At 41.6% G+C, this 21,238-nt stretch overlaps 1 protein-coding gene across 1 annotated transcript; it reads right to left on the reverse strand.

The window, feature by feature from the left end:
- Nucleotides 1-4,108: 4,108 nt before the first annotated feature.
- Nucleotides 4,109-17,785, reverse strand: GDF10 (growth differentiation factor 10). The gene is made up of 3 exons (XM_075107547.1): nt 17,162-17,785; nt 10,864-11,771; nt 4,109-5,125 (listed from the first exon to the last, which is right to left on the reverse strand). Exons 1-3 carry the CDS (start codon nt 17,457-17,459, stop codon nt 4,934-4,936), a joined length of 1,398 nt encoding a protein of 465 aa, XP_074963648.1. The 5' UTR covers nt 17,460-17,785; the 3' UTR covers nt 4,109-4,933.
- Between the last annotated feature and the right edge of the window lie 3,453 nt (nt 17,786-21,238).

The following is a 21,238-nucleotide window of genomic DNA, read 5'->3' on the forward strand; positions in this document are numbered from 1 at the left end:
CTAGGGCTGCATGGAAGGTAAAAAGTGTCTCTGATGATTCAGATGATTATGAAGATACTGTTATCCAGGGAAGAATAGGCCAAGGCAGAAATACAAGACTGATAGAATTTCTCATGTTACAGAAGAAAAAAAACCTTGTTTATTTATAGACAAAAATATCACTTGCTATTTTTCTTAATGAATGCATTATGATTTAATCTCATGATACACAAGTGTTTTATCTGTATATTGATGTATCATTTTTTCTAAGCACAATTCAACCCATACTGTACACGTGCATAAAGTCTGAATAATATGAGCTTTTATATTAAAAAAAAACAACCGCAGAACAACCTCATTGCAAAGATGTGGACAAGATTTTGTCCTTTCTGCCCATACTTCCCATTTTCTAACAATGCATACTCAGTGTTTAAGGTGAGCCCAGACTTCTCAACTACTCATGTGTCTGTTCAAGTGACAGCTGGGATCCAAGATTTTGTTTAATTTTGTTCCTGTGCTGTAAAGTCAGAAAGGATTATTTGGTATTGATCCTGGTCTCCTGCATAGCAGGACTGTTCTGCTCAAGGCTTTTGTGTTTCCTACCTGTGTGCAGAGCCCAATTACTTGTGTTTGGCTAAAACGTAACTTTTTAAGGGTCCTCAGAATTTATCTGAAGATGTTAAAGAATCAAGGATTTCAATTTTTGTAGCACTTACTCTAAAAGATTGTCACTTACACTTAAAAAACCATGGTGCTTCATTTATTATTTCATTGTGACTTCACCTTCTAGACAGGAGTTCTTGTAACTTTCCAGCCAGTTTAGGGAGCCCCATAGTGCTGGCACATTCTTGCTGTCGAAGTACTTGTACAGTGTAATCAAGTTACTGCTCAGTTAGCTTTCTGATAAAATAAATAGATTGTGCTTTTTAGTCACATGTTATAAGAAATTTTTACTAACTGTTTTTGTTTCTTTTTTTGTGCCTCTTTCAGAATTTGAATGTCTTTTGGAAAAGGTGAACACTGGGGCTTTATATAGTTTTCCAGTGGCAGTCCACCAGTGCCACATGCAGAAGTAAAGTCTCCTTTCCGTGTGTGGTTCACTACACCAGTGTGTATCTTTTCAAAGATTTCATTAGCTCTCTTTACACAGCATCACTCTGGATGCCCATACGGTGCCATAAGTTTGTGATATCCACCAAAATTGTTGTAAGAGTTATGGCTTTCAAGGGTGCCGTCTGTTACTCAGTGAGAGCAGCCTTCGTTCCATGTGCCTAGGTACTAAGTTCTGCATCTGCCTACCTTAAAAGGAATTTTGATTACATAAAGTGCAGCTAGATCAAGTGATCTCTATAAATACCTCTCTCCTAAACACTGTCTTCTGCAAAGGCTGTGGGGGTTGTTTTATACAGACTTCTAGTTCATATATGAAGATGTCAAAGAGTGTCAGGCCAAATGTCAGCTTTGCAGAAACTTTACAATGAACAGTTTCATTCAGTGGCAATTCCTTTTGAAAGCTGCTCTTTGAAGTTTGGCAGTGAGACAGTTGTTAATTTGTGTGACACACAAATATATTAATATTGTCCAGTGGTTTCTTTTAATTATGCAGGCTTGTGCAAGTAAATTGAAATACTGCACAAAAACCTAGATACATTCTGGCTGTTGCTGTTACCTCTGGCAATTGAACTGTGGCTTCAAAGAATGAAATCGGATTTGTTTTAGAAAAAAATGTCCTTAACACTTTGCTGGCTAGTATTTTACCTGTCTTTAATCATCCCGTATTAATATAGCTTCAATTCTTGTAGGATTAGTTAGTGAAATTGTCTTGATATGCTATTTTAAGTGTTGTCAATAGTAACTTTCTCTAGAAACTTACACATTTTGTGGAATGGTTTCTAGGATGTTCGTAGAAATCAAAAGATCTGTTGGAACCAAGAGAGTAAGGGTATCAGTGTCTTCCAACAGCAGCTGACTGCATTTGTGCCATCTCAAATGCAGTGTTTACTTTTCTAGAGGAAGATTAGACACCCAAATACCAAAGACCCAGGGAGTGGTAGCCACTTCTGAACAAATATTGGTTTAAGACCTTGTTCTTATTAGAGAATTGGCAGGTACAGCTAAACTCCAAACGAAATAAACTTTACTTACAAAAGAATTGTATTGCTTGTGTAGGAAGGGTATGCCTTGAGAGCTATGCCACTTACAGGTATAATTGTGTTTTGCCCATGCTAAATAATACAGATATACCAACAAACCTTTAAATGTAGACTAAACCTCTCAGGGTTTTATAGGTCTCCTAATGAGCACAGAAGTAGCATTTTCCCTTATGTCTTATAGACCTTATAACAGATCGTAGGATGCTATCTGTGTCCTAATTGCTTGCATCAGCACATCTTGGAAAGAAAGTTTGACCCCAAGGACTGATTCAAATATAGAAAAGATTCCTTAAGAAAAACAAAATGCAGTAGATGAGAACATAAGCACACTAGGTTAATATGTCAGTCTGTTCAGAGCTGGTGCTAAATGGGAGCAAGACTAGACCTACAGAAAAGGGTAGATTTTCATAGAGAAGAGAAATGACAATGACTTAAGATACTTTGAAAAGTTTTATGCTTATGGCTGTTCCATAGGAATAAATGATGAATTTCTGAGAACTTTTAAATTTTTCTTTATGCATTAGCATTATTTTGTCAGCTGTGGTTGAGTTTCTCATGATTGATAAAAACACAAATCCCTCAATTTTTAAGGGAGACCTTTAACAGCAACAGTATACAAAGGTTTGTCCCAGTAGTTCCAGTGTAAATCACTGTAGTACTTTGGGAGAATAAGAAATGCATAGCTGGGCCCATGATCTTCTGGCCGTCATAATTGGCAGTCACTACGAGGTGCCTTAGAACTGTCTACTGCTTATTGAGAGCTTTTGAGGAGGAACGAGCAAGAACTGCTGCGAGAGTAACCTTGCAGACACTCCTATGCACAACGAATCTTGCTTTTATGTCGGTTAGCAGGAAGTACCACATTTACACACCTCTGTTGTCTGGGAATCTGCACCACATTAATGTGGAATATCGGTGGCAGGAGTTACCTAGCACCTTAGCAGGATAGGAGCCTTCCAGTTAGTTGTTCATCAGAAGGCAGTGTGCGTAGTATCCTTCCCCTAAACGATACAACTCTTAATAGGGTAAGATAACACAGAAGGTTAGACTGTCTCTTGAGGAGGAAACACTCTGTATCTTGCACTCTGTGCTACCTCACAGACTTCAGAAGTTTGTTCTGCTCCTGGTCTGCCCGTGCTATTGTACAGCAGGTAGAATGGAATACATGGCAAGCGTGTCCTGGCCTGCAGGGACACTGAGAAAGAGAATTGACAGGCACAGTCATGGAACATCAGCTCTTAAGGGAGTGCTGCAGTTACAAGGGCTACCATGAACATATCAAGAGAGGATTGTACAGGAGTTAGAGGGATGCAGAGACTTTATTTCTGTAAAGACTTCTAACAGAACCACTGCCAAATATTGTGTCACATTTTGATGTTCATTGTTGGAAAAGAAAGTTAATGAAAGTTCTGGAAAGGGTTCAGAAAAGAACTGTGAGAAATTTTGAGGCTTAGAATAAGAAATCAAAGTATCTATTTAAATCTTAGCCAAAATGTAATTCGATCCCGCTCTATATACTAAAAATACACAGTGGAAGAATTTTGGATAATGGATAAAAGGGGTCTAATAAAATAGGTTACAGTAAGATCCAGTGAATTGAAGCTAAAGCTCAACAAATTCAGGCTAGGATTAAGCCACTGTGTTTGAACAAAGAGCACAAACTTTTGGAACAACTGCTTGTAGTCCGGTAGAGATATTCTATCACATGAAATCTTTAAAGCCAAATTTATGCATGTTTTTCAAAGACATTCCCAAGCTCAAAACAGAAGTTCCATAATGCACGGTGCAGAAATGACTGGACAAGGTTCTTTGATCTGTGCTATGCAGGAGGTCAGTCTAGATGTCAGAGTATTCCCTTCTGTCTGTAATATATTGAGGTGCATTATTACAAGCTTATCATGCATTTACATGTTTCCATCTAATTAACAGAATGTAACAGAGTGCACTTGCAGAAAGACAATTCAACTATTTTTAGATACTATTGTACCTTTAATTTATTAGCTTTTGTTAAAAGCATGTAACAATCTAGAGGATATAAAGTATAATTTACAAAAATATAAATCTTGGTTATTTTATTTTTAGTATTTCAACGTATTACTATATAGTATGTGTTACTCAGAGAATATGTTTAACAACAAGAAATTAAACAGCAAACCAAAAGTGTGGGGTATTACATATGTCTTTTGTTGAACAAATTATATATTAGGGAAGGGTAACCAAAAATGGCTATATTAACATACTGTTTATATGAAAGCTTATGCAGTGCACTATACTTGCATCCTGAAGAAAATATACATTTTAAGCTCTTTATTACAGCATTTTTCAGTATAAATATGCAGATTAAGAGTATGAGTGTTTTAGGCAAAAAGTTTTGATTTGTGTACAAAAGTGATATTCTAAAATAAGCTTGCCTTTGCAAGTTCACTTCCCATCTTCTTGGTTAACTGAAGAGATAAAATAGTCAGAAAAATAGCATATAAAACCATATTTTAGTCCTTTGATTATGGAAAACTTTACACTTAAATTTCTCACTAAACACCAGATGTCTTGAATACGTGGGTTAGGAAGATATTTGTAATAGTATTGAATTCCTGGAGGATGAATATGAAAGACAAATGACAGTAAGGCATATCCTTCCAGGTAAGCATGTGGATCATTTTAGTCTCCCTGCATGCTTTCTGTAGAGGAATTGTAGACTTGCGTTCACTCACCAGCACAAGTGGATTCATTTCCCATTTACAGCTTTCCCAGTGTAGTCGGGCAGGATGCGTGGGTCTCATTAAAGATGTGTTTGTATGAATTTATCGGCAAGCGCAAGTTTCAACCGACATATTGGGATATACCTTTAAAACAACGTTTTTGTTCTCATCTAAGAACAGGACACTGAGTGAGCTCATTTTGTCAGGAACGCAGCAGGGTTCCGGGATGCCAGGAATGATTCCTACTGCTTTTACGATGCTCTGGATTGTAGCATGATTTGATGGTCGGACAATCTGAAACAGAGAAGGAAATAGTTATTGCTTCATTTATGAGCAGTTGCTTTCCCAGATGGACTTGGAAAATGACAACAATTTGGGTTTTTTTTTTGTTTCTCAAAAAAGTGAATATATGTGATTGAGTTACAGGGCCATGCAGCACAGTCAGGCCCTCACATTTCCAGCTTTCCTGTGCTGGGTGTAGCCAACAGATATTTTGTGTTTCTTATGCTGCCTTATAAATACCAGAGGAGGGCACTGGTGGCACAGCCAGCGGTCTGAAGAAAGAATGTCCCTGACTGTACCTACTAGATGCTGGAGGCAGGCGTGCAGGAGAAAAGTACTGAGGTGGGGCACACTTCTCAGTCGTAAGATGTTATCTTTTGTTTTCTTAACCTCTTGTCTGACTTGGAAAATTGGCTACTGTAGGAATTTCCAAAATAACTCTCCCTATGATCCAGTAGTATTTCTCCTAATGTACGCTAACCCGGAATTAGTTACTTTTTCCTGGAGTAATTACTGCCTTTTAAAATAGCGGAGCGCTCCAGAAGTAATGTCCACAGGGGGGAGTTAGTCTAGAATAATCAACCAACCTGACAGAGCCATTCTGATCATAACCCCATGACAAACAAGTACTTCATACCTGCAGCCTCTGTCACTTCCCTCTGGCTCCCTCACCAGGCTTCCCCCCTCCCCCCCGCCCCGAGCTAGCCTCAAAGTGGGAGAAGAAAACAAAAGGCTGTGAAAGCAGTAAAAGCATGAAGTGAGGTTTCACAGCAGCTTTATATCTATATACTGTACAGGGTACTGAGCCACAATTTTATTTCTACTGTGGATTTTCTTGATGCAGTAAACAATACAAGGAAAAATATTTCAGACCAGGAGGCAGTCATTAAGTATAACAGTGGTGAGAATAAGAAAAGGAGAAAGTTAAGATATGTAAATAGTATACTGTTTAATAGTTAAATGTAAACTTTCTTTTTTTTAGCCTTTATTCACAAGCTACACTTGACCCTTGTAGTCTGAGCAACTGAATAGTACTAAACAGTCAAGCCCAGGTTTACTGGTGATGGTGTGGCAGCCTTTCTGTGTCATGGTCTCAGTGTAGCACACAATGCATGTACTCCGGCTACATGAGGCCATAGTACGGCATGCACCCTGGCACTGAGGCTGAAGCTCCAGTGACTCCTGTTCAGTTGTCATGCTTCAATACTGTCCCAGAAAATAAGTACAGTAACAGTAGGAAAATCAGTTGTTTGGGCTTTTTGCTAGAGTTGCATGTGTTTTATGCACAGATCTGGTATATGTGGCACATGAAATCAAAGAATCATAGAATCCCAGATTGGAAGGGACCTCAGGGATCATCTAGTCCAACCTTTCTAGGAAGAGCACAGTCTAGACAAGATGGCCCAGCACCCTGTCCAGACGACTCTTGAAAGTGTCCAACGTGGCCGAGGCAACCCCTTCCCTGGGGAGATTATTCCAGTGGTGACTGTCCTCACTGTGAAAAATGTCCCTCTGGTGTCCAATCAGAATCTCCCCAAGAGCAACTTGTGTCCATCCCCCTTGTCCTCTCCATGGGACTCCGTGTAAAAAGGGAGTCTCCATTTTCTTTGTAGCTGCCCCTGAAGTACTGGTACATGGTGATGAGATCCCCTCTGAGCCTCCTTCATCACTATTGGTACAAAGCTGTATATCGGGTGGAAAATTATATCTATGGGATAACAAATAGGGGCTTTGCACATCTCCACATGGAAGCAGATACTTCAAGTGAGAAGAACTAACATCTACATCTTCTCTGTTTTTCAAATAATAATTGAGTATATGCAAAACATGATTTTTCATTTCAACATGAAAAGTTACGCGGTCCATGGGTATAACAAAGCTACTATTTTTTAGGATAATTCAGTTTTGATACATTTGCTTTAAGTGTAACATATCAGCAAATCACATCCAAATCTTAATTGCTGTTAAGGCTTTCAGATATTCCTTAACTAAAGTGACCTCATTTAAGCCATTACAAGGCAGAACTGTGAAGTCCATCCTTGATCCTTTGGGGCTTCAGGGCAGCATCCCCATAGCCGAGTCCCAAGTGACTAATCCTGGAAAGTGCCTTTCTGTAATTAGCGTACGTTGGCATAATTAGCAACAGCTTGCTTTCTCATGCCACCTTTCATCTTTAGATTTCAAAGATGTCTGCAAACAAGCAGCAGTGAATTAGTGTCACAGCTGCCATGTGAAGTAGAAATAAGCTGCTACCTGCATTGGCCATGCCAGCAAATCTGGACAGCAAGAGAGAGACAGAAGTAACTTTCATTTGTTTAAGCAACTGCAGTTTAGAAATTAAAAGAACTAGAGCTTCTAGAATCAAGTTCTCTCCTTAACCTTTATGAAAAAAAATCTCCTGTAGTGTTCCTAGCACCTTTATTATTTCACATTGTTATTTGAAACAGTCACAGATCCTAATGTTCTACTGAAACAGAATTTGTTGACCGCATGGAGTGGAGAACCATCAGTACCCTCAGTGCCAGTTACTGATTTACAGGGTTCCTGGGTATGAACCTGCAGAAGATCCTACTAGGATCTTCTCCAGCTCTCTGTAATATCTGCAAAGAACAAATAGATGTGAGCAAAGTCTAGTGTGAGCAGCTGTCTACCAAGGCAACAGCACTAATTAGGTTTCTAATGCCTGCAAGTATATACACTATGCACAGAAATGCTCATAAAGAAAAATGCTTATTATAGACTATTACCCTGTACCCAATCTGGCTGCCTGAGCCCCACATCCACAGCAGAGCCAGACAGCACACCCATCGCACATTCAGCCAGGCTCCGAATTTTCCAGCCCTTCTGGAAACCTGGCACCAGTATTCAGTGATCATGGGCTAACCTTCACATTGGCGTTTGTACCGATGTGCTAAAGTGGAAAGCTTGAAATGATGAGTTGAATGCCCAGTAGTGATGGCACTGAGGAAGTGCTAATGTTTTAATTGCTGGCTACCAATTTACATACAGCAGGCCAAATTCTGCTCTTACTTAACCTCTAGGACAATCCTAGCTCAGGAACATTTTGGGCCTCAGAAAATAGAAGGGTGATGATGTAGCCAAAAAGCAGTTACACAGCAGGTTTGAAATTCTTTAGACTCTCCCCTTCTGCCTGGCTTACACCCTATTTAAAGTCTGTTTTATCGTGAATTTGCCCCTCAAAAACCACCACATTCCCCATGTCTTACTAAGCAATACTTCTTAGCTTTAGGAAAGTTTTGTTTTCAGGTTTGAATTCAGCTCTCAAAATGAAACTCATGAACTGATACACTTAAAAGGATGAAACCAAGAGAATTCTAATTACTGTAGACTGGGGAAAGGATATGTTCCCACCTACTTCTACCACACTTAAGACTAGCATTTATTTGGCAAATGCAGCAGTGCAGCCAGCCATTATTAACCATATAACCTAGTCTTCCCCCTCACAGTTCAGGGAATAAGAACTAACAATAAGCATTAAAGTAGGTGAACTTGCTATGACAAGATTTGTACCAGAGCTGTTTTGTATCTAGAATAAGAATTGCAGTTATTCAAGTAGATGTGCAGAGTGATGTACGGATACTTTAAAAAAAAAAACAACCAGTGTAAAAAGTGATGATTCTCAACATGCCAGGTATATAAATATAATTCTACCTCCACAGTTCTAAAAGAGTACCTTGGAAGTAAGGCATCTGTTGCCCATCACAAGTTGACTGTGTAGACCAAGACTTCACAAATAGCCTTAATCTGGCCTTTGATTTAGGAGTGCCAAGATCATATGCATGCTTTCCTGACTTAGGGTATAGATGCAAGAACAAAAGCTATTTCTCTCTCCATAATTTTTAGCAGTAAATATGCTCTGACCTGAAGCTTCATTCATGCTGACACCCTAGTTATCTCTGTTCATTTGGAAACAGTTATTTTTAAAAGTTACAACTGTGAATTTGCCTCTATTTTTTCCCCTTTTAAAATGACAAAGCTAATAAAAAGTAGACCCCTTCCAAATCAAACCCAATAAAAGAGTGTGTCAGACCAAAAATCCCAAATCTAGGTAGCTGTGATTTGGTTTTCAATTTCTGTTTGCTTTTTTTGTTTGTTTGCTTTGAGTTTGTTTGGCACCAAGATGCTAGTGTAGCCACATTAATTTGTTTAGAAAACAAGTATCAAAATGAGAACTGAAGTGTTTTGGATTCACAAGGGAATCTTTATTATATAGCAAGTAATATTTCTAGATAAGGCATTAAATAAGTCTGGAATATAAGCTTATTTAACTATTCCAGATAGAAGTGGATCTACTCTTTCTTGGTTCTGTCAGCTTTTGTGTCGTGCTGTTTTGCTCACAAGGAGCCAGATGTGTTAAATGTATCTTCAGGCTGTGGGTCTATGGCAGAGGACCCATATCCCCAGGCTGTGTTTTGTTTTGGATAAGTTAAATGATGGTTGTGTTGCATGATCTCTTTATACTACAACAAAAAAGTGAAGTTGTATGTGAGCCTGTGCAAGCTTTAATTTTTACCAGCCCATGTATCAATTTATGCATACGTGGTTCGGCATTGGCCAGCTACACAAGAGCACGTGGTCAGATTTGTACACCCTACCACGATGTCTGCATTTCCACCGTTCCTGGACTCAAACTAGCCTGCCTATGTACTCTTCCTGAAATCATACTACTCATTTCAACACAAACATACATCAGTCTCCCTGTACGTAAAGTAGGGCAGATTCCTGTCTCAGAACTTTGAAATTCTCTGCTGTAAAATGCTATCCATTATTTATGTGCTGAGACACCACATGCAAACGTGTCAGTAGAATAAATAATCAGGCCCTTTCTAGGTAGAATTGCAGAATAATTACAGTTTCTAAACATGCAGGTTATGCAGTGCTTCAGATCCTCCCCTCCCCAATTACATGAAAGCCCTATAAAGCACTGATAATTCTCATGCTACATAGGATTGCCAAAATTTCTACTGCTTGCCATAGAGCAAGTGAATGGGAGCGGGCCAAATCGAAATTCCATTGGAGCAGGAGTTCATGCTTGCTTCTCTATTAGCACATTTCACACTGCTTCTCTAGGAGGAATTTGGTACGCTAGCTTTAGAGCGTTACAGACAGCTATGTGGCATTTCCAGCCACATCAGGTAAGTCGACTTTTTTGTTCCAGCAGGATTATCTTAAGAATTTAGTAAGTTTAAAAAGCCCCAGAGAATTTTAAGACACACATATCAGCTTAACCAGCATTCTTATTTTCAAAGTGACAAGCAGTTTCTTAAAGTTAAAAATACCCCAGTGTCACTCCTCTGCACTTGTCTCCAAAGGTATTACCAGTGAGATTCAGAAGTATTCTGATACCATAACTTGTTTTATTATTAGCATATAATACTGTATACTCCTGCTACCACAACAGAGTAGTTTGATGATTTAGTGTGTGTAACCATATTTTAATAAGCTGCATGAGTCCTTATGCTATGGTTTCAAGATATAAGATAAAAACTGTAAGATAAACCTGAGAAATTTTTCTTCAGATTATATTTAAAGATAACTTGGAGTCTTTTTGCACTCTGATGAATAAGTTGATGGAAACGATATTGCTGAAATTATTTAAGCTGAACAAGGCAACAGAACACAGTGGAAAGGGTAGAAATCTAAAGGAAAATCTAACTAAAGTAGTACTTGGATAGGCAGAACAGTAGATCTGCTGTTTGCAAGCTAACAACAACAAAAAGGCATACTACCTTGGGCATTGGAAATTCGCATGCCCCTGCACAGTAGTAGGCATCAAATGATTTGGGAGAAATGATCCATTCATTCCAGCCGATATCGGCAAAGTCAACTTTCATGTATCTTCTTGAACAAATCCTTGGCTCATTCCATTGTTTTCGCCTTGCTTTCTTCATTGTTTTCTCATCAAAATTTAGCACCTGAGACTTTGTAAGTGTTTCTGTATTTTCTTGCCCTTTCCTCCTTCGGTCTTTGCGTGAGGCTTTTGGTTTCAAGGACTTGTAGGCATTCTCCCATATGTTATGTTTGTTATATTTATTGTTGCTATAATTTACTTCTGGCAACTCATTGTTCCGAATAGAGCTGGAGAGGTACGTGTCCCTCCTCACTCGGGTATCGGTAGAAGCATTAGGGGATAGATTTGGGTCCCCGTCATTGGAAGGGAATGGATCATAGCGCTGTAGGGTGACTGCCACACTGTTAGGTTCAGAGATTGCAAGATCATTGGCATAAACTAGTATATAAGGCAGATGACTGGCGACCTGTTCAGGGAAGCCCTGGTGTTTCTCCCCAGAATCAAGCTCAGCACAGAGAATGAGCTCTCCAGCCTGTTTTGATTCTTTTATGATGTGTGAAATGTCCTTTGCATGCCAAGCCCCTCGCCTTTGAAGAAACACAGTGATGTTCCCTTTCACTAGTGCGTAGGCAGAATTCTGGTGAATGCTTTGGAAAATGAGGTTAAGCCGCAGGATCGGAGGCAGGTGAAGGAGGCGGCAGGATGAGTTCTTGGACCGCTTACAAAACACTTCCCGGTGCCGAGGGCGTTTGTCAGCATAGAAGTGAAAAGTGGCAGCAAGGATCATCTCTGAATCCTGCATGGATGTGAGATTGAAGCAGTACAAGGGCTTCTGGGCCAAGAATTCTGCAAGAGACCAAGGAAAACATGGATAAATATCTGAGCCCAAAAATGGTAGTCAAATCCTTATTCCTATATAAATGGATTAAGAGATTTTGCTTTTCACTTACCCACTTCAAATCAGTTATAGTGAGCTTGTCACTTCAGCTTAAAACTATGGTGAATAAGAGGAGGAAGAAACCCTAACCATATTTAATAGTAATATTACAATAACATCAGGACTGTCCAACACACCGGGCACCTTTTGTATACATGAGGGATAAAACTCTTCCCAGACACTTGCAGTTTCAGACTGCCTTTCATTCCAGGCAGGCAAGAAAAGCAATCCTTGCTTTGATTTCATTTACGACAAAGTCAAACTCAGAGAAGCTATCAGATTTGCCTGTGGCAGAGCTCAGAACAGTACCTTACTCAGTATTACTGGCTGAAAACTGGGTTTACAGTTAATATTCAAGATGGTCTAATCTAAAGCTGACTGCAAAGATACCTGAAAGATCTCTGGGTGCTAACTCTGTGGGTGACAGCATATGAAGCTCATCATCCATAAACAGTGCACAAGAGAGATTTCACAAGGGGGCTGGAGAGACAGTGTGACACATTTTGGGGACTGTTACTCTTATGAGCAATCTTCCTTTCCGGTATACATGGTGTAGGAGCGTTGTTTAAAGCACTGTGAAATCTACTTGGTTTCTAAGAGTTGTGTTTTGATCTTCTTTAAGTTAGTGACAACTAGTGTTGAATAGGAGCCAACTCTTAAAATTCAAACTCCATTTGATAAAGCTTTTTTTAATCTAGTTAATCTGTGCTTGGGGTACATCTCTACCCTCCTCTCAAGGAAGATGCCCAATTTTACACTAGTAACTGTTTACACCACGTTTGTTTGAACAGTAGAAACCTCTCTTAGTGTGTTAAAATATAATCCCAGAATCAAAAGACCATGCCTTCAGTATGTCATTGTGAAACATTGCTTTATTTTTTCTCTTTTCCTAGCTCAAGAGTATACAGGAAAGTGGTGGCAGAACCAAGAAGTGATTCCTGTTTTCCCAAGCTCAGACTGGTACTTAGAGTCCATCGAAGGACTACAGTGGGTAAGTTTGCATCTTCAGCTAACCCAAGTGGACAAACCCTCTGGCAGCCCTTTTTGACATACCTGGAAATTCTCTGGCAGTAGAGAGGAAGAAACCCCAAACCAAACAAAACCCAACAAACCCAACAGCCAGTCTTCCCAGAAACACTTTAGGTTTCTTTTTCAGTGTGCTGTGAGTGATGAGCCACAGAAATTTTGGCAACAACAGAAAGGCAGTACTGTTAACTGCCACCTGTCAGAATGTTCTTCCTTTTAAGCACAGTTTCATTTGAAAGATGGAAATTAATAGTGCTTCATCTCACTAAATTGGTGCTTGCTGTCTTCCAGTTTATGCTGGATAGAACAGTCATTTGGACTAAACCACAGCAGGTTAGGGTGTTCATTATCCCCAGGCCCACATAGACAGCGAAAATACAAGTGGTTAAGTATGCAATTTCCACCTATGCCATATGTACTTTTTTCCTGATGCAGTGAAGTGGAACAGGTTGCACTGGTGCCCACGTAATAGTTTCACAATATTCTGTGATGAGAACCTACTTGTTTCTGTCAGTTCAGGCCAGGATTCCTATCAGTAGGACAGGAGCTCATACTATGAAAAACTGAAGAGTTTAGATTCTATTCAAGTCTTTGAAGCATATAAATTTCACAAGGCTGCTAACCCATTTCTCAGACCAAGGAAGAGACTAATCGTAGTACTTCCTTCAGAACACCAGGCTGTTATTAATGTTTGTTCATTTCAGAAGGCATATTTTTTAAAAGAAGAATTCTATCACCGCCTCTCCCCACCTGACCTGTATACAGTTGAAACTTTTAATATTTTTTTAGTAGAAGAATGCTCCTAGCACCATCAGTTCTGTAGATATGACTATGAAGCATATGCATCGCTGGGACAAAGATGTTTCAAACACCAGAGACCCAGGGTTTCAGATGGGAAGGTAACTTGTAATGATAGCTCAGAGAAAGGGAGTTTTGGTTCATCTAACTTAATTCTGCTTTCTAGAGTGAAACAAACCCTTCAAAAGTCAAAATTCTTTGCAGAACAGGATAAGAATCTGTGAATCTACAGCTACTGAAAAAACAGAAGCCTGACAGTACAGGCTTTTTAGGAATTGAGGAGACTTGAATTTTGGATGGAACATAGTCAAATTTATTAGATTGTGTCAGATTGCTCAGGCTTTTACTAACCTGTCAACCAAGCATTGTTACATTTTCCAGGTCTGCTCTGGAGCTGTACTAGCTGTGTACATTAAAGCTGTTAACATTTTACTGATTGTATCTACATCTGATCACTGTAGATGGCTTCAAGTTAGGAATACAGGCAAGATGTGTGGAGGATACACGCGAGGGATTGGTAGAGAAAAAAAAGGCAAGTGGCCAAGGAGAGAAAATATTAGCCTTTAGTACATAATCCACATCGGAGAATGCTGCATTGCAGTGAGTGAAGAATAGCAACACAGATTTACATGGTATTTCTGATAACGCATTTGTGAGAAAGAAATATGCTGAGAACCTAATTTAAGATATTTTAAACTGTGAAATTATGTTAAAGCAAGGCTCTAGAGGCCAGAATCGCCATTCCCTGGGTAATCTTGATTTGGTTTTCTTGCACATATGCATTATGATATAGCCTTAGTTAAATGGCTGCTATTTTGTACTACTCACCAAGGCCTTTGCTTCATTTAGCACAGAGGATGAATGGTGTTCATGGAATGAGTCTGAGCTGCAAGAGTCAGTTTATGGGGAAGTTTCATGGCTTGGGCAGCAGATAGCTGCCGTGAAGGCCAGTTCCCCTCAATCTCAGCAACCTAGGTGAAGTTGGACAGTAACTTAATATTTCACATTTGGTCAAACCACTTACATCTTGACAGTGTAACTAACTTCAGACAGCTGAAAACTGGAAAGCACCTAAAGAAAAAATGAACTTGAGAAGTTACTTTATAGACTGTCTCTCAGCTCCTTATCAGAGAAATAATGTACTCTTGTGAGCACAGGTAGAGATGAGGTGAGCTGATGAGATGTTTGTGAAGCACTTTTCCCCAAAGTGATAAGTACTGCTAGAGGAACATGAAGTTACATTGGGAACTTGTGCAAATAGCACTTGCATATCTACAGAAAGTGCCTCATGTTACATACAGAGAAATACTGCATATTCAGTAACCCAGTCAACCCTATCTCTACCCTGTAAGGGAGGTGTAGGATGGCAGTACAGCTCTGTAGGTGAGGAGACCTCAATAACACATATAACAAAGGAGTAAACTAAGTCTGGACTGACATTATGCACCTCTGGAGCCCTCATCTTGACACCCATAACTACTAACGATGCTTGAGTGTCCCCTAACAATGAACCTTAAGCTGCAGCATAGGAACAGAAGGTTACAGATTTTCTGAAAGGTACATGTTCTTTATTTAAAAGAATGAACTCCATTACTTAGGATAAGGAAGAAGAAATTATTGTCAGTATAGTGTTTTACTTATCTCAATAGGATCAGAATGACCACCCGTATTTTATAAAGGACAGACATTCCACCTTTCTTATTAGAACATGCCAATTTCTTCTTTCAGAAGAAAACACTAGAATTTATTGGAGGAAATAAAAAAAAATGGACTGTCAGGTAAGGTTCCTCTCCCCACCCCCCCATCTTGTGTCATTCTATGGTTATTTCAGACTGTTCATCACTAGGTTGATGAATTACAAAGAAATACAGTTTATTGTCATAACAAAGCAACATTACAGAGGAGTTTCTGCTTTTACTGGGGAGAGATGGATCAGTAGAGAAGGCACACAGATGGGACACAGGAGTTTTGGACAGAGATGTGCTTTATTTCCACTGCATGCATTCCATCCATTCCAGGCATCTCTACCTTGGTTCATGATCTGACAGGTGAGCAAAATAATATTAGTTTGTAATGGTTCAGTACAGTCTATCTGTGGGTGTAAAATGCTGCTATTTCAGTGTTTTAAGCCAGAACTTAAACCACTTAGATGCAAGTAACTTGGTCAGCAGATTCATTGAAAAATGAGTAAACACCATATAGCACAATCCTTGCATTCTTCCCAAATCACTCTTGTAGTCCAGGGCCTTGGATAGCAGCCAGCATCAGCTGCTCAGTTCACAGAAACTGAAGAGTGATAGCAGGAGGTCATGGAATAGCCATCCCCCGTGGAAGTTCCTTCCTAACCCCTGTCACTTAGCAGCTGCTAGCTAATGATGTTGAGCATGATGATTTATTTCTCACCCAGGTGTCTGTGGTTGTTTTACATCCTAACTCCTAGATTTCTGGACATTTTCATTAGCCCCTTACCCTTCCATGGGATCTCCTCCTTGAATGTGATTACTTTTTAATATTACATTTGACATGGGATAGAAATCCAAGTTGAGGTTCAGTAGCGAACAGGAGTTACTGTGTAATATTATAGTAATCGTTCCCTGAAACACTGCATGCTGCATTGTATTCTATACATCAGCCTTTTACATGTAGGAGAAATAGACGAATTCAGAATTTGCTTTTGTGAGTGTCAGTCTATCAGAGGTGCCTATAAAAAAAAAAGTATTTCTGGCAGTGTAACAGAAATTACATTCTAGAAATTGAGATAATTCTTATTTTAAGAGCTAAGATCTTAGTTATGGTCTGTAAGAGTTAACCAAAGGAGGAAGGCATTTTCCAGAAAAGGTATTTTGGGTTTCCTTGGCAAAGGATAACAAATTTAAGGAGTATTAACTACACAAGCCTCCTCTGTATTGTTTTGAGGACTAGGATAACCAAATTGTCATTTGACACAGCATATGTGCTCTTCCAGCCTCATGATCAAGCCAAGTAAAACCGGGCAGAGGGAGCTCAGACATCTGTCTTCCCAGGTTTAGGCAGCGCCTTGAATGTAAGGTCCCGAGCAGTTTTAGGCGGCCCCGTAGGCGGCACTCTTCCTAAGAGAGTCTTGTGAGCCTGCGGGGAGAGCTGGAGGAGAGGACCTGCGTCTGGGGCGATCCCTACTAGTTTTGTGCTCCAAGTATCTCTGAAAAGACTTTTCGGTCGGTGCGACGAGCGCTGGAAGGGCTCTCCCTTTCCCGATGGCTGGCGGCCCCAGCGGCGGGGGCTTTCCGGAGGGAGCCCCCCGGTGCGGATGCCCGAGGGGAGGGGAGGGGGCCGGGGAAGGTGGGAAGCCGCCCGCGGAGTAGAGGGGAGAGACGCCGTGGTTAGCAACAGTCCCCCCAGGGTCCCCCAGCATGACACCCCCCGACAGCCCCGGCCCTTGGACGCGGAAGACGAGCGAGGGGGCTCCGGCGGCGACTCCGCGCCCGACCCTCCTTACCTGGCCTGGCTTTGAAGCTGCGGACCGTGTTGCCGTCGCCGGGCCGGCTCCCTTCCCGGTTGTACTTCTCGTAGAGCTTAAGCATGTGGACAGCTACCATGTCCTGAGGGATGCCGCCCAGCGCGGGGGACGGCGGGGGGCCCCCGCGGGGGTCGCGGCCGGGGGAGGGCGAGTCGCGGGCGGCCGGCGGCTGGACGGGGCAGGCGGGCTGGCCGCCGGCGCCCTCCCCCGCGGGCGAGCGGCAGCCCCCGGGGCGCAGGGCCCACAGCAGGAGGCAGCAGGTCAGGCGGCCGGCCATCGGCGCGGTGCCGCGGGGCGGGAGGATGCTGCGGGGCGGGATGCTGCGGGGCGGCCGGGCGCGGAGCGGTGGCGGCTCGGTCGCTGCCTGCGTCTGGGTCTCCCGGTTGGCCGTGCCGTACCGCACCGGGGCGAGGGGGCGGCGGGGCCGGGGAGGGAGGAGGGAGGGAGGGAAGGTGGGAACGGCCCCCCCCCCCGCCGCCGCCGCTGATGCCGCCTCCGCCGGGCCAATCCTCGGAGCTGCGGGCCGGGGGCGGTGGGGAGCGGGGCTGCGGCGGGGGTCCGGGTGCGGGGGGGACCGGGGACCCGCGGGAGGGGACGCTGCATTCCTCCGGCGCGGGGCTTCCCCGCTCTTTAAAGCGTAACGGGGAAGGATCTAAATTAATTAGCGCCCAGCCGCTGATTGGAGACACATGGCACCGCCGGGGCAGCGAGCGCTGCGGAGGGACCGGCACCGCCGCCGCGACCAGCCAGGGCAGGGGGCTTAAAAATAGTTTCTTAAAAGATTGAAGCAAATAGATAACACGCGGGCGGGCAGGCGGTGGGAAAAGAGGGGTGGGGGTGGGTGGCAGGGACGGCGCGAGAAGGAAAGGGTGCGCACGGGCGTGCGGAAAGAAGTGGAAGGGTCTTTTCTGTTTGGATGGGCAGAGCTGACGGCGCCGTCCTGGAAAGACAGCGCTGTAAATAGTGGTTGTTTCAAGGATCCCGGAGAAAAGAGAAGTCCCCGGTGGGTCCGCGCTCTGGAAGACCCAGTGTGAACTCGCCAAGAGTGCAACAAGGGTCACTGATAATTCCCAACAGATACTTAAATAGTAGGGGTTAAAGGGGCTGTGCACGGGTAAACTTTCGTCGTTGGGCTATTTCTATATGTGATCTGGAGGAGGAGAATACTAGCGCGAATTTCTGAAGGATTTACATGGCTTAGGTCGGAGGGGGTTGATTTAAAAGTGAATGGTGCATGTTGCGCTTATTCATCATGTGACACAGGTAGTTCTGAATCGTAGTTTACAGTCACCCAGCGGGTATAAATGCTGCTATAATGAATAGCAGTTTTAAAGACAACCTATAAGCAGAGTGGTATGTTTTAAGGGATTTTGTTCATTCTGCCTCCTTTTTTAAAGCTTGCCCTCCAGTAGCCAAGACAGTTACTTTTCTTGGAGAGTACACAATGCAATAATTGAAAAATTGTTGGAAAAAGCTACTGTTGCTCTGTATAACACCACTCTTTTGTGATTTTTTAACCTTGGAGCGTCAAATCTGAGCAGATACTATTGAAAGCCTCTGAACCACAAGTTTGTAGTTTTTGGATCGTGGCAAAGAAAGGTTTGATTCATTTTTAAAATTAACACCAGGCCACATTGCTCTGTGCTCCTTGAATGTATGAAATGAACAATTTGCAAATACAAATTCGCCCAAGTGTACATTGCTAAAGTATCAAACCTCCTATTAATTAATCTTTGCTTATAAATAAACCAAACCATCCTTTGATGCTTTTTTTTTTTCCCTCTCCATGGTAGCACGCTCATGACCTCCACTGGGGGTGTGAGTGAACCTTTTGTTGTTTGTGGTTTTTGTCTGTACTGTTTCTATACAATCAAGGTCCTGTGAAAAGGAGGAAGAGGCAGCAGGAGGTAGGAACAAGCTGGGCTATTTTGGACCAATGTCCCATTAAAACGTTCTCTCTCTCCTTAACTCACTCCAAAGTCCTATTCAGGAGTACACTTTGTATCAGTCTTTAACCTGCACTAAAACCTGTAGGACACTGATACTTTGACATTGTTGGGAAAGAATTAAGGAATCAACCAGGATGGCTAATATTTCTTGCCTTATTTTATTGCAGAACAGCAGGAATTCAGAGTCTTTAAAGCTCTGGTACTTTGACTCTTTTATGCAGCTGAGATGATGAAATAAAAATGTGTTTGGTAAAGGAATTCAAATTAGCACTGGGTCACATAATTCCCCTGTTCTGAATATGGCCAATCAATGGCATCTCTAAGGCATCTAGAGGCAAGAGCTATGCAATTTCTGCTCATGCAGAATAATATTCCTAGCGTGGAAATTTCTGCTAATTAAAGCTCTTGCCAAGTAGAGTCTTTTTTTTTTCTACTTCTTAAATAGCTCAAGTCAAAGCTTTGCAAGCCAGGGCTTGGAGAAAGTCTATGGTTAGAGCAATGCATTCAAGATTTTAAACTGCAGATCTAAGCTTCCTGCTAAAATAATTGTTATATAAATAGTGTTACATACCCTTAATAACAGTTTTTGTATGAAAAAAAAAAAACCCAGATAATGTTTTCTTATGGAGTTAGAGACATCTCTGCAAAGGAACTGTTGTGACCTGTGCTTGTGTTTTGTTGTAGAACGTAATGTAGGAAATACATAGGAAATTTGGAAGAGGGGATATAGGTCACCAGGAATAGTATCTGTTCTTTTTGTTCTATGGTAAAATAACTTATTAATGCCCTTTAGGGTTAGATCTATCTATATTAAAAGAATTTTGCCTGGCTCTTTATTTTTAAGAATAAAGTAAGTAGCAGGGATAATGAAGGTTAAAACTCCAGGGGAGTAACTGAAACATAAATTATTACTGAATTTGGGCTTCGGTCCAAATTTATGGTTACTACTTACTGAAGGGATAGTTCATTCATTTTTTGCTCAGAAAAGTACCTTGCTATGTATAACGCTTACACAATTAGCTAGGACCATACCAGGCCATTCCTTAAGTATATAACTTATTAATTAGTAATTAACTGAATGAGAGCAGTGGGCTGCAGGTTTTCATAGAAACTGATGGCAGAACTCTCAAACCCCTTTTCACATTCCATCCCAAATCACATGGTGTGACACGAATGATGTACGGCCAGTAAAAAAGGCTTTTGTGTTTTCTTCAGTTTTTCTGAACAATAGTGAAATTATCTTAATACCTGGAAAAGAACAAAGGGTCATAGTGGTGTTCAGGTGTTAGAGCAAGCAGAATGCTCAGAGCTGATCCAGAGTCCTGCAAGGGGCTAATGTCGAGAGAAAAGTTTGGGCCTATCAGGCAGTGTGTATCATTGGCAGGGAAAGCTTTGCCTCTTGAGAAGCAGCACTCACTGTCCCAGTCCATCCCATCAGCTCAAGGGCAAGCTCTCACCTTGGTTCTCCATTCTGGACCCACATTCTCTCATAGTCCAGTATGTGGCAAGAATAGCCTTTTTTCCCTGCCAGGTTCCCCATCCTTCGTCTTTAGTGACAGAAGTTCATTTTGTCTGTCTTGCTAAGAAGCAAGAATTACCTCTGTTCACATCCTACCACACTATTAATGGGGCATAATTACGGAAAGTAAGGAACTAGGAATGAAGATGCGCGCTCAGTTCAATTGTCCCACCCTGCTGTAGACGTCCATAACTGTTCATATGGTCTGTGTTCTAGGGGTGCCTGTTGCTTTTAATTGGCTATAAAAGAAGTCTGTGTCAGCTAGCTGAGATGTGTGGAAGATGAATTTCACTCTGAAGGGGTGGTTGTGTGGGGTAGAGAGCACCTTCCTCTTCCGTTAGTTTCATTGGCATATGATAGCACATGCACTGTTCAGCCTCACATTTAGTGTTTTGCAAGACTGGATTTAACTTTGGTTTCTCTTTACACACTTGGCATGTCACAGGTATTGGCATATTAATCCCTTATCCCTATCAGTGATGAAAATGTCAGGAGTACCTATCACTTTTGTGGTTTTATCTCACTGAGAGTTCAGGATTTATTCTTCTATATTTGAAGACTTTCAGAATATGTGTTTATGACAGGTCT

Source organism: Phalacrocorax aristotelis, chromosome 12 (genome assembly GCF_949628215.1).
Source record: "Phalacrocorax aristotelis chromosome 12, bGulAri2.1, whole genome shotgun sequence".
Taxonomy (NCBI): Eukaryota; Metazoa; Chordata; class Aves; order Suliformes; family Phalacrocoracidae; genus Phalacrocorax; species Phalacrocorax aristotelis.